At 39.6% G+C, this 12,351-nt stretch overlaps 1 protein-coding gene across 5 annotated transcripts; it reads left to right on the top strand.

Moving 5' to 3' along the window:
* The first annotated feature begins 2,822 nt into the window (after window positions 1-2,822).
* LOC120735032 (zinc finger protein 462-like) lies at window positions 2,823-11,319 on the top strand. 5 transcript variants are annotated; one of them, XM_040034194.1, is made up of 7 exons: window positions 2,823-3,008; window positions 3,335-3,399; window positions 3,485-3,845; window positions 3,879-7,422; window positions 7,531-7,795; window positions 10,665-10,807; window positions 10,915-10,986. In XM_040034194.1, exons 2-4 carry the CDS (start codon window positions 3,390-3,392, stop codon window positions 7,138-7,140), a joined length of 3,633 nt encoding a protein of 1,210 aa, XP_039890128.1. In that variant the 5' UTR covers window positions 2,823-3,008; window positions 3,335-3,389; the 3' UTR covers window positions 7,141-7,422; window positions 7,531-7,795; window positions 10,665-10,807; window positions 10,915-10,986. The 5 variants fall into 5 exon arrangements, with proteins under 5 accessions (XP_039890128.1, XP_039890127.1, XP_039890125.1 ...); XM_040034195.1 differs by having other exon boundaries at window positions 2,825-3,008; window positions 3,485-6,521; window positions 7,118-7,422; window positions 10,915-11,319; XM_040034193.1 differs by having other exon boundaries at window positions 2,823-3,076; window positions 3,485-7,422.
* The last annotated feature ends 1,032 nt before the right edge of the window (window positions 11,320-12,351 follow it).

The following is a 12,351-nucleotide window of genomic DNA, read 5'->3' as shown; positions in this document are numbered from 1 at the left end:
GGAAGAAACCTCCGGCAGAACCAGGCTCAGGGAGGGGCAGCCATCTGCTGCGACCGGTTGGGGTGAGAGAAGGAAGACAGGATAAAAGACATGCTGTGGAAGAGAGACAGAGGTTAATAACAGATATGATTCAATGCAGAGAGGTCTGTTAATACATAGTGAGTGAGAAAGGTGACTGGAAAGGAAAAACTCAATGCATCATGGGAATCCCCCGGCAGCCTATGTCTATTGCAGCATAACTAAGGGAGGATTCAGGGTCACCTGATCCAGCCCTAACTATATGCTTTAGCAAAAAGGAAAGTTTTAAGCCTAATCTTAAAAGTAGAGATAGTGTCTGTCTCCTGAATCCAAACTGGAAGCTGGTTCCACAGAAGAGGGGCCTGAAAACTGAAGGCTCTCCCTCCCATTCTACTTTTAAATACTCTAGGAACAACAAGTAGGCCTGCAGAGCGAGAGCGAAGTGCTCTAATAGGGTGATATGGCACTACAAGGTCATTAAGATAAGATGGGGCCTGATTATTTAAGACCTTGTATGTGAGGAGCAGGATTTTGAATTCAATTCTGGACTTAACAAGAAGCCAATGAAGGGAAGCCAAAACAGGAGAAATATGCTCTGAATGCTACCAACACACTTGCTAACTCTAGTGTGATATAACGCCAAAGCAAGCTTACAATGAAGGTTACAATAGAGAATATACCGATTTTAAAAAGACCAAACACTGGACAGATGACAACCACATCAATACTTCCCTGCTGGGTCGTCATTGGTCGTCTCTTCTTTGAGGCTGACAGACAAGTTGGAGGACCAGCGCCTCCAACTGGTGTGGAGTGTGCATCACAATTTCCTTATTGGTTAAATAAAAACCAGGTCTCACACTAACTAGTTTTTATTTTTTATTATGGCAGCTCCATATTCAGCATTCTTTATCCAGTATATCCACTTTGCCTCCTCTGCACATGTACAAACAATCAGTAAGTTGGTTTTATTCGTTTTTGTGGTTTCTTTTGCAATCCTCAATGGGAAATAGCTACAGAGGTCACTTTCTGTCAACCATATGTATGCAATAATATAAATAATATTCAGCTTAATGGAAGCTTTTATATGCCAATAGTTTTTTTAATAGCAGTGTTTTGTTAGTTTATCTAACACTGCTTCACCTAAGGCGTTCTTAACAATTGCCTGTTTCTTTCTTTTTTTGCACTTTTTAAGGAAAAAGCACCCATGCTTTTTTGGTTAAAACCACATGTTGGAAAACCTCTTTGAACAAGCCCTGTAAGTCTACTTCACTTATTTTGTTCTTGTTAACATACAAAACAACCATGGAGTAGTAGTCAGTGTAAACTGATCGGATCCTAGAAATTTATTTCTGTTCATCTGGACCCAGCGTTTAGTAGAAACATTTTATCACTTATCTATGTGACTTCTTCAGTTTCAGCCAACTGCAGGCTTCACCAACTTTACAAACAATACGGCTGCATAACGACTAAAATAACACCAATCAGCCAGAAGCTTAGTTTCAATAAAAAAAAATTCAAAGTGAGAAATAAAATAAATAAGTCCTAAACAGATTCTTAAATTTACTTGTCAAGACAGGGTAGGGCTGTGGAATATGCAACATTATTGCATATGCAAAAAACATGTGACAAGTGTAAGCAGCATTACAACTGAAACCTCACTGCTCTTGCTGAACAGTGCTGCACAGGGCCCTGTTCCAAAGGGCTTCGGAGTTGACGTAAAGCGGCGATGTATGTCGGCAACCTTCCGATTACAAGGCGAACTCCCAACTCTTGAGCCACGATCGCCCCAAAGACTACAATGAAAATAGAAACAGAGCAGTGTGGCTGGTTAAGTGGTGCAGTTGATAATGAAAAACATGCTTTCATTTTGTACTTTTTAGTATGAGTACTATTCATTGTGAGATGAGGAATGGCTGCATTCACCGCATTATAAGATCGTGAAAGATAAACTCTTAAGCCCCTTCTCGTTTGAGAGATGGTCGTTCCTTTTTTACACAAACGGCCTCGAAAGGATTTGCGCATCATGAACATATAAAGAGTGAATTTGAAACATATTGAGCAAAAACTGCTGTGAAGATGTGATATATGACACAAATCTAGATCCTTTAATTTTCCCCTAGAATGTTTTAGCTTTCATCTTGTTGTAAAAGCCAGACCCTCTGCAAAAGTCTGCAACATCAGTATAAAATTTCTCTGGGATACCAAGGTGATATTGGTAAAACAAAGCTTTTCTTGCTTTCTTTGTGACCTGTGCAGCTCAGCAAGCATCGTCACTGCAAGCACGTGGCCAACTGCCTGCGATAGAAACCGAGCCTGAAAAAAGGATTTCTGTTATAAGTTTTTAATAACAATAGCGCCCATTTATTTAAATATGCGGTGCTATATAACACTTACAGTATGGAGGATTTGTTAATACCTTTCATTGGACATTATAATACCTATATCGCCGGCCATAGAAACAGAAAACAACACCATCACAAAAACAGAAAAGACTTTTAAAAGGGGGGCTTGGCGTTAAGGTATGAAATCTACGTACTTCCGGTTACTGTTTCCCCAGATTTCACAATGAACTAAGCGTGGAAGTAAAAAAAACAACAACAAAAAACTCCATACGTTTTCGTGAATATTAACAAACACATATTTTTTTATCAAATTGATAAAATTAAAAAGAAAATACAATCAAGAAATCCTAGTTCGTATTAAACCAAAATATCCTGTCGTTATATCGAATCTCGTGTAACTGCTGGTAAATAACATTATAATTGATATTTTAATTACTTACACAGCGGAGGTAGTTTTCAGGTAGTTTTATTTTGAAGGGTTGGTGAATTCTACGGAAGTGAAGATGTTTTGTTGCGGTGGGGGAAGCACAGGCCAGGGAGAGTCACACACGCTTGAAAAATGGCGGAAACGTGCTCCGTGTTCACGCGACTTCCAGCAGCGGTTCAAAACGGTGCCTCCTAAGCCTTGTCCTGTTTTTGTGTGCATGCGTGAGTAAAAACCTTGCGTGCATCGCGCACTTTAGCGAGTTGCACATCTCGGCATTTTGTTAAAATAGGTAGGATCTGTTTATTCGGTTGACTCGTTTTACGTCTCCTTCCTGTTGAATATGCTACACTGAAAGTTAAATAGAGGTGTTGAGTTCTTTGTGCTGCCATATTTAAAGATAATATTAGCAAAGCGTACAATCTCGCTCTCTCGCTCTCTTTTTTAAGTATTCACTTGTGCGTTTAACTTAATAACGGGTAACGAAGTAGCGTCGGATTATGTTGTGCTGCTTCTGTGCCTTGAGAAAAATAATAATCTGTTTTTTCAGTTGTCTAGGTGTGTCACTTAATGTGTAAGGCTGTGGGTTAAAAGAGGCATGCAAGATGGAAAACGGTATGTATCACAGAGATATGCAATGTCTTTGTGAATAGATACTGACCTATGCTGATCTATACTGGTCTGTTGCCTGCCCCCTCAGATACAGTGGAGTGCTCCACCTCTGGCCACATCAAGCAAGTCATCAGCCAAGCAGTCTCTGAAGAATCCCAAGTCGAGGCTTTCCATTGTAGTCACTGTGTGCTGATCTTCGAATCCAAGGTGTACCTTTTTGAACACCTTAACAAGGTGCATGGCCTCAATACAGAAATTTCTCTCAGAGAGGCTGGTTTATCCCCTGGGACTGACAAAGCCAACACAGAGAGCAGCAGTTCAGGAGATAATTTTAAATGCCAGAGGTGTGATTTTAAAGCTTGTAGTTGGGATGGTTTAAGTGAACACGAGGAACTGTGTCACAAAACTTCAGAAAATCCTAACGTGTCAGGAGGTGTCATCATTTCAGAAAACCTCGACAGCACTTTAAGTGTCATTTCAGCAAACCAGAACAATGAAGCTGCAGGAACATCGGAAGATCCATCAGTTCTTTCAGATATTTCTACCTCAGAAGCAAACTGCACATTAAAGGACCTGAAAATTTTGCAGGAATCTCCTTCAAGCTCCTGTCCAAACAGTAGTGGTGTGTTTAAAGTCACAGCAAAGTCTGTGATAGATATCACAGGAAGTAAGTTGTACCCTTTTTTGCACACTGACTTGACTACTGATTTGACTAAAACTCCGGAGCAATTCAGAAAGGAAACTGTTCCTGACAGTGCTGTGAAGAGATCCAGTGGTAAAAGTTTAAAAGGTCATCCTGTCAAAAAAGCCAAGTTGGATAACGAAGAGATGCTCACGGAAAAAGAAAATGAAAATAGACAACAGTCATCCAGCAGCGAAGTCAGCGAAGATGAAGACGAGGCAGACGCGGCAAAAGTGTATTCTTGTAAACATTGTGACTACAGTGACGTGGGCATCAGGCAAATTTCTGCCCATTATCAAAGTGACCATCCTTATATCAGATACAATTCTGTCTACATTCAGGACGCAAGTGATCACAGTGCCACCTTTCGTTGCTTGGAGTGTCCAGTTGAGTTTTTAAGCACAGCTGACCTCAAGAGGCACTACTTGGAAAATCATCCAGATGCCCCAGATGTATTTGCCATGAAATCATGTGGCCTCAGTTTGGTTTTCAAATGCTTTCTTTGTAAATTTACTACCAATCTATTGAAGTCTTTGAAAGAACATTACAAGGCAAAGCATGCAACATATGAAGTGGAGAATTCCTTATTGTTCTGCAGATATTCAATGTCTGAATGCCAAGAGGAATCGTCTCAGCTGAGTCTAGATGTTCACTACCAAAAAAGCCACCCAGATGAAGTAATCACATTAGATAAAATCAAAACGTCCGCTTGTCCCACATCACATGCAGCATCAGAGATGACATCTGAGAAGTGTTCAGATTCTGTGATTGTAGTAGATCATTCAGAGACCACATCAGAAGCCTGTAAGAATCGTTCAGAATCTTCCCAAACCACGAAAGGGGAATCTTCGAAGTTTCCGACAAAATCCAGTAATGAAATTACTACTGGACTGGACATTTCCTCATCCAGTTTACCAAATGAAACATTTTACTGCCAGTTCTGCAGTTACACAAGTACCAAGGTTAAGAGTATCCTTGGTCATCACTATGCAAAACATTCTATGGATGCACCAATAGGTACTGATGATGTCCTAGGGTACAGTGCTGAGATGCAGAAACGTCAGAGTGAATCTAAGATGTCAAAAAGTCCTTCATCTTCCCAATTTAATACTAGTAAACAAGTGAAGATGTGTAGGGAAAAAGAAGATCTGTATAAGGAGGATTACACAGCAGATGCCTCAGAAACAGGAGAGAGACAGAACAAGTCCTACGCATGTCCAGAAAACTTGTTTTACTGCCACAAATGCAACTTCGGAAATCCATCTGTAAAAGGAGTAATTATCCATCAGGCTAAGGTTCATCGAAAGTGTAATTCCAGCACTAAGTGTGTTCTTGAATATACAGCTTTAATCCATGATGAAATCAGGAAAGCAAATGCAAAGGATTCCTCTTCTTCCCGTCTACCTCCTCCTATAATAAATGAAGGCGAAGAAAAAGCATTTTTTTGCCACTTTTGTAACTACAGGCATAGTACTTTGGATCAGGTAATGTACCATTACAGCAGAACACATGGATTTAAGGCGAAGCCTTCAGAAGTCCTTCTGCATACATCTAAGATCCACGATCAGGCACAGAAATCTCCTCTAACATCCACTCAAAATGAAGAAGCTGCTCAGGAAATCCTCAAGATGAAAATGAAAAAGAAAAAAACAAAGAAGCATTCAAAGTCTTTGGTCATTTCAGCAACACCCTCAGTGACAACCCCACACAGAAAGAGGTCCCTGAACTGTTACGCATGCGCATACAAAACTGACGTGATACATGCTCTGAAGACGCATTTAAGGAAAATTCACAAAGTAAAGCGTACAGTCACAGATATTTTAAGATATTATTTTAGACGAGGATCATTAGAGCGCGGCTATTATTGTGAATTCTGTGTTTTCAGACATGAAAAAGCTGCAGCAGTTTATGAGCACTACCAGGAACGCCACCTAGGACGTGTCCCCTGCGTTGAGTATGTAAGTTCTCGGTTATATGCCGGTCCTGGAATGGTCCGTTGTAAAAAGAAGAAGCCTGTTCTAGAGCAGTGTGGAGGCAATGGCACTGAAAACAGATTGCTATCCCAAAGATCCGGACAAAATAAAGCTGGTTTGTCTTGCAAAAGATGCTCTTTTAAATCTAACTCTTTGTCAGATCTGGCACACCATTACCGAATGGTTCATCCTTTGAGTGCAAAACTTTCCAAGGAAACAAGCGCAAGCTGGCGGGTGGAAGACCAAAGTGACAGATCTCGCTCATTGTCCTCCAAAGTGTTCAAGTGCCTTTACTGCTCTGCAAATTTTAATAGCAAACACAGTCTCCACACTCACTGTGGATTGAAACACCCGGAAGCTGTAATTGAAAGATATGAACAAGAACAAAAACCAGAACAGCAGCCCCAAAAACGTCTGCATAAGACATTTAAGTCTAGCATAACAGCAGAAAAAAGCCTCTTGATCTACAAGTGTCCAAAGTGTCCATATGTGAATGTTAGCTACCAAGGGACCCTCACTCACTGTCAAATGAAGCATCCAGCAATTGTAGTCTGGGCAGATGAACTTGAGACAGGTGAAGTCTTTGCATCAAACATGGTCAATTGTACTTTAGGAAGAAGTTCTAATGAAAGAGGGTACTTGTGTAAAAAATGTTCACAAATCCATGGATCACTGACAAAACTCAATGCTCACTGTAAGAGGGTTCATCATGACAGAAAAGTGTATGAGCACACTGAAAGCCAGCCGGTTCACACATCTCGGGGCTCAGCACGGAAGGATGCCTCTGTGAAAAACAAAACTTCGAGAAGAGTAAAAATTGTGAAAAGTAGACAGGCTCCACAAACGGAAACTCCTGAGGCATCCCCATCAACTTTGCTGTCCGGCCTCCGCAGCAGCAAACAGTTGTACAAGTGCCAGATGTGCACCTATAAAGGACTGTATCGAAAATACCTCCAGCGCCACTACAAAATTATCACAAATTGGATGCAGTCAGTATTTACAAACTTCTTGAGAAATATAATAAGCGTAAATGGAACTCTCCCAGCAACATACTTAAATCAGGCAACAGCACAAAGGTTAAATGTTTGAAATGTCCAGAATTAACATTCAAGTCGTCGCAGCTGCTCATTGACCACTATAGTACTTTTCACCGCTCAGAGTGGAAATTGGACTTTACTGTGTTGTCACTAGGATTGAGGAAAAAGAAAAACACAGGGGTTTACAATGTGACCACTGCAACACACAATTAAATGGGATTCGAATGGTGTGTTATCACATGGATCGCCACAGAGCAAGGATGCTAGAGAAGGCCAGGCTGCGCAGAGAAAGGAGTCGCTTATTAGCACAACACTAGAGCAAGAATCCAGCGAGGTAAGTTGACGCTGTAATTCCTGTCTATGCTCTTTGTCTTCTGATCTACTTGTGTTATTTGACCATTACTGTGATTTTTTTTTTTTTTTTTTTTTTTTTTTTTTCCAGCCCTGCAGGCAAGATGAAATGACCACATTGGAAACTGTGAACGAGGTTAATCGTTGGAACGGGACACGAGTACAGAGCGCCGCTACATCAGAACTCTCTGATGTACAGCAGCCAGAACTAGAATCGAATGGCGACAAACACACGTGTAGACAGTGCGGCCGGATGTTTATGTCATTGAAAGGCTTGCATTCACATGAGCACAGCCACGCAGCCCTGGCAGCCATCAAGAAATTGGACAATAGCTCCACATCTGGATTAAACACAAGTAAGAACTTTGGGTTTTTTTTCTGTTAAAAACTAAACTAAAAAAAAGTAATAATGGCTAAATTTAGACTCGTATATTAAATCAGTCACGCCATTTTGCCACTTTTTTTTTTTTTTTTTTTTTTTGTGGGCTCACTTAAAAAGTAACATAGCCAATGGAAATTTTAGCAGTTGGTCTTGTTTAGTCTGAAAAAGTACAGTGCCTAAATGGGTATTGGAAAACCTTTGCAGGAAAGCTTCTTTATCTAAACATTTTTCACTTCCTGGTTAAATTAAAAAGTTAGACTCCCCTTTCCCGCTTTCCTCAATTCCACCTCTATCCACTCATGTATAACTTTTAAACTGCACAAGAGACCGTTCCTCATAAATCGAAACAATGGCTTTCTGACAAGAGAACCAAAGTCGAGAAATTATACCTCCTTTACAGATTTTAGGAGTTACTTCATCTACTCTCTGTTTGACTAATGTATCTTTCGCAGGCTTGTTGAAATTGAATTTTGATTGCTTTGTTCGTTAAAGCAAGTCCAAACACACCCCCAAGCTGTATTTTTTGTGAGAGTTGAATGATTGTGAACCGTTTTTTTTTTCTTTTTACCCTCACCAGCATTAGCAAATATCTCATCCACAAATCTGGAACTCTGAGACCTTTTCTGTGTAGTTGCTGTACCTATCGGACAACAATCTTTGGCCTCTGGAGGAGTCATTTTATGGAAAAAGCATAATGGTAAGAACTCATTTGTAACATCACCAGTGGGGATCTTATGAGCATTAAGTGTCAATGCATTGTCTTTGATCTGCGAACGTTGATTTCAAAATCACCAGAATTTTTAAAATTAGTCTTTTGTTGTAGATTATTAGCATAAGTTTTCTGTATGCTGGATTTGGTCAAGTTTAATATGAGTTTGTCACAGGTGCATTTTATATTAGAAGCTGACTTTTAACTGTTCAGACGGGGATGGTTTGGCTTAGTTTTTAAAGACAGCCACATCTTTCACAAGAAGGGGTTTGAGAGATTTCGTGTGGCTTTATGTCTGTGTTTATGTCTTTCCATTTTCATTTGGTTATTCTTTTGCTGAATGCTTAGATCTCATCATGGCTGCAGCTGAGACTGAAGACAAAGATGAGAGTGAAGAGAGGTTTAAGGAGTCCTCTAATTCATCAGAGAAAATGAACAGCTTGCTTGAAATTGATGAGCGACCTGAACTGATTAAAGGCAAGTCATATCTCATGTTTTTGTGTGTTTGTGTGTTTTTGTTTGTTTGTTTGTTTGTTTGTTTTGTTTGTTTGTTTGTTTTTTAAACTTGGTCTTGGTTTTCATAAAACAAACAGTTTTTGGTTTTGTAGCAGTACTAACAGACTGTGGGTCCTTGAAACTTTGACAGGATCTCTGTACTTGGAGCCCCCAGATGTGCGGCGCCAGTTAAACCACTACACCATGATGGCACAGAGCAGCATCAAATCTAAAGTGAACGTGCAACTTTCAAAATTACCTGAGAACAGCGCGTGCTTCACTGTGAGTTCTGCAATTTCAGCACTGGACACCTGTCTAGTATCCGGCGGCACTGCCTAAATTGGCATGGAAAGAAAATCCTCAGATGTAAAGACTGCAACTTTTTCACAGGTTTAAGGTAAGGTGCTGTAAGAGTTTGTAGTTTTGTGTGTACAAAAGATTTTTGGCTTTTTTTTCTTTAATAAAATTTAGTGTGTTGCTAAAAATCTGCAAATTGTACTACTTAGCTTTTGTTTTCGAAAATGGAAAATGTACACAAATGATATTCTGGGATTGAAAACTTGGAAAATATTTTTATGTAAATATTAGGGCTGCTCAATTAATCGAATTTTAATCACGATTACGATCTGGGCTTTCAACGATCATTAAAAATGACTGAGCCGATTATTAGCCCCTCCCTCGTGCTTTACTCTCGCGCTGCTCCGTGTGGCAAATCGAGCGCACCTCTCTGCATTTCGAACACGTGTCACAACAATTAAGAGGACCCGAGGGAAGCTCCGAAAGCTAAGCAGAAGTTATTTGGAGAGGAGAGTGACTGCTGTTGGTTGAAAAGAGAGGTAAAAAAAACTTCAGTGGTGTGGAAACATTATGGGTTGGCGGAGTCAGACGTGGATCAAGTAGACATAGTGTGTAAACTTTGCTACAGTGTCGTAGCTGCACCACAGAGCAACACTGCAAAGTTCACTAAACATAGATGTTTACATTTTTCATTTATTTTTTATATTGCAAACATTTGCACTGTTATCAGTATTTGCACACTATTTTATATTATTTTTTGACAATCTTTAAAGTCATTATTCAATACATTGTTAAATAAATATCGTCAAATAATCGAGATCTCAATTTCAGTGAAAATAATTGTGATTATAATTTTTGCCATAATCGAGCGGCCCTAGTAAATATTCGTTTTCACATTTGTTTTAAATGTTGCATTTATTCTCGCATTTGCATTCAGATGAGTAATAATTGATACTTTTAATTCTGCATCATCACAGATGCGCAGGATCTGGCTAGTTTCTATAGTCAGGTGACATAATGCATTCCTGGTTTGCCTCAAGGAGGAGACACAAATCCCTTTGGGGTGGCATCGGGAAGAGAACCTGGCATAAAAGTGTGCTAAATCAAACATGCCGCGCTATCTGCTGTTTGAACCCTTTTTGAAGAAGAAGCTTCTTTTATTCAAATTTAGACATTGTTGTCAATTATTTTAGATGTATGGAAATAACTTGGATGAGTTTTATGAGGTATTTGACTTGACAGACATCTTGAATTTGTCATTTCTACTCATTACTCAACACGAGTTGTCACCAAACACCGACAGATTTGCAATGTTATCACTGATTTCTCCTGTTGTCATTAGGAAAACTCTGGTAATGCACATGGAGACGGGTCACTCTACCTGCCAGTCAAAGCCTACTCATCAGAAGGACCTCTGCTGCCCTTTCTGTCTGTACCAAACTAAGAACAAGAACAACATGATTGATCACATTGTCTTGCATCGTGGTATGTTGGAGCATTTGCAGGATTTCTAGGAAGTGTTCTGCTTTCCGATACCTGACGCTGTCACACAAGCATTCCCTTTTTTCCTTTTTTTTTTTTTTTCTTTACAGAGGAACGTGTAGTGCCAATAGAGGTTCGTCGCCCCAAACTGTCACGTTGCCATCAAGGCATCATCTTTGGGTCAAAAAAGGTATTCTCTTTAACTGATGGGCGAACGGTGCTCTTGTTCTACACACTGCTGTCATAACCATGAAGATTTAGAAAATCAAGAGAAAATGAAGTTGAATGAAGAATGAAGTTATTTAAGCCTATAAAAAACGTAAGCAGCAATTAGATGTCAGACGTCAACATGTCTGATATTTGAAGGGAGTAGCCAACGAAAGAGAGTGGGCGCATACATCCTAAAAATATGAATAGATATAAAAATGAACATAAAGAATTCATCAGAATGACATTTTTAAATGTCAACCATGCATCTTGCTTAGTAGCACTGCATCACTTTCACAAGCTACATATAGACAGTGGACTTACTTTTGCAAAAGAATGGGTTTTATTCACATATCACATTCACTACAGAGACATTGGCACTGGGCCATTTGATTCCTTTAGTCTGAATGTTTTTGTAGTCCAAAAACTTTGCCACAAATCGGTTTAATATTGATTAAGGTTGCACCTAATGGAGTGATGCAGTGCATATCCTACCCCAATTCCTTGGCTATTAAAAAGTGCTACATTTACAGGGATTAAACCATAAGTAATGTCAAAGATGGACATGGACAACTACTGTGACACCATCCGTTGGTTTCTGAAATTGTGTTTTGATGCCCCAAGATTAGCATTTTCACCACAACCATCTTAGTTTCAAAGTAGGGCTGGGCGATATGGCCTAAAATCCATATCACGGTATAATTTGAAGCATGTGCGGTAACGATTATATCAGGATATATTCTTTTCTTCTGTATAACGTATTTTACACACTATAAGGCACACTTAAAATCCTTTAATTTTCTCAAAAATCGACAGTGTGCCTTATGTATGAATTCTGGTTGTGCTTACTGACCTCAAACCGATTTGTGTTCACGGTGTGTAGAAATCAAAAAATGTTTTAGTACGACTTTGGAGAGCTATGAAAGCGCACCGCTTGATGGATTGCCGGAGCATTACGGCTGCCGTAGTCGGGAGCCTTGCGGAGTAATCCAAAACTCCGTCCACTTCAGGTCCCAAAGTCAAACACTGCAGCATCACTGAGAGTTACAAACTATCGCATTCTTTCATCTTTAATAAAATGATCAGCGTTTGCTCTACCAGGGTGTAACAATTAAGTTTAACATCCAGGCATCCATGAAAACAGAATCTATTAAATTGAATGGAGTTAGAAGTTAGCAGGAAATTTGCTCGCTAGCTTCCACCTAAACATGATATAGCATGTTCTGACTGAGAGATTTCTAAAAAAATTAAAATGTACAGCTCTGCTATCACTTCCAACATAAATGAAGACAGAAAACTAAACAGCAGTGATTTTGTAAGGTTACTGAAGTTGGGCTAGC

The sequence above is a fragment of the Simochromis diagramma genome, unplaced genomic scaffold (assembly GCF_900408965.1).
Source record: "Simochromis diagramma unplaced genomic scaffold, fSimDia1.1 OVJJ01000200.1, whole genome shotgun sequence".
NCBI classification, from domain to species: Eukaryota; Metazoa; Chordata; class Actinopteri; order Cichliformes; family Cichlidae; genus Simochromis; species Simochromis diagramma.
Note: the sequence above shows the minus strand (reverse complement) of the source record. Positions and strands in the feature narration are given on the sequence as shown.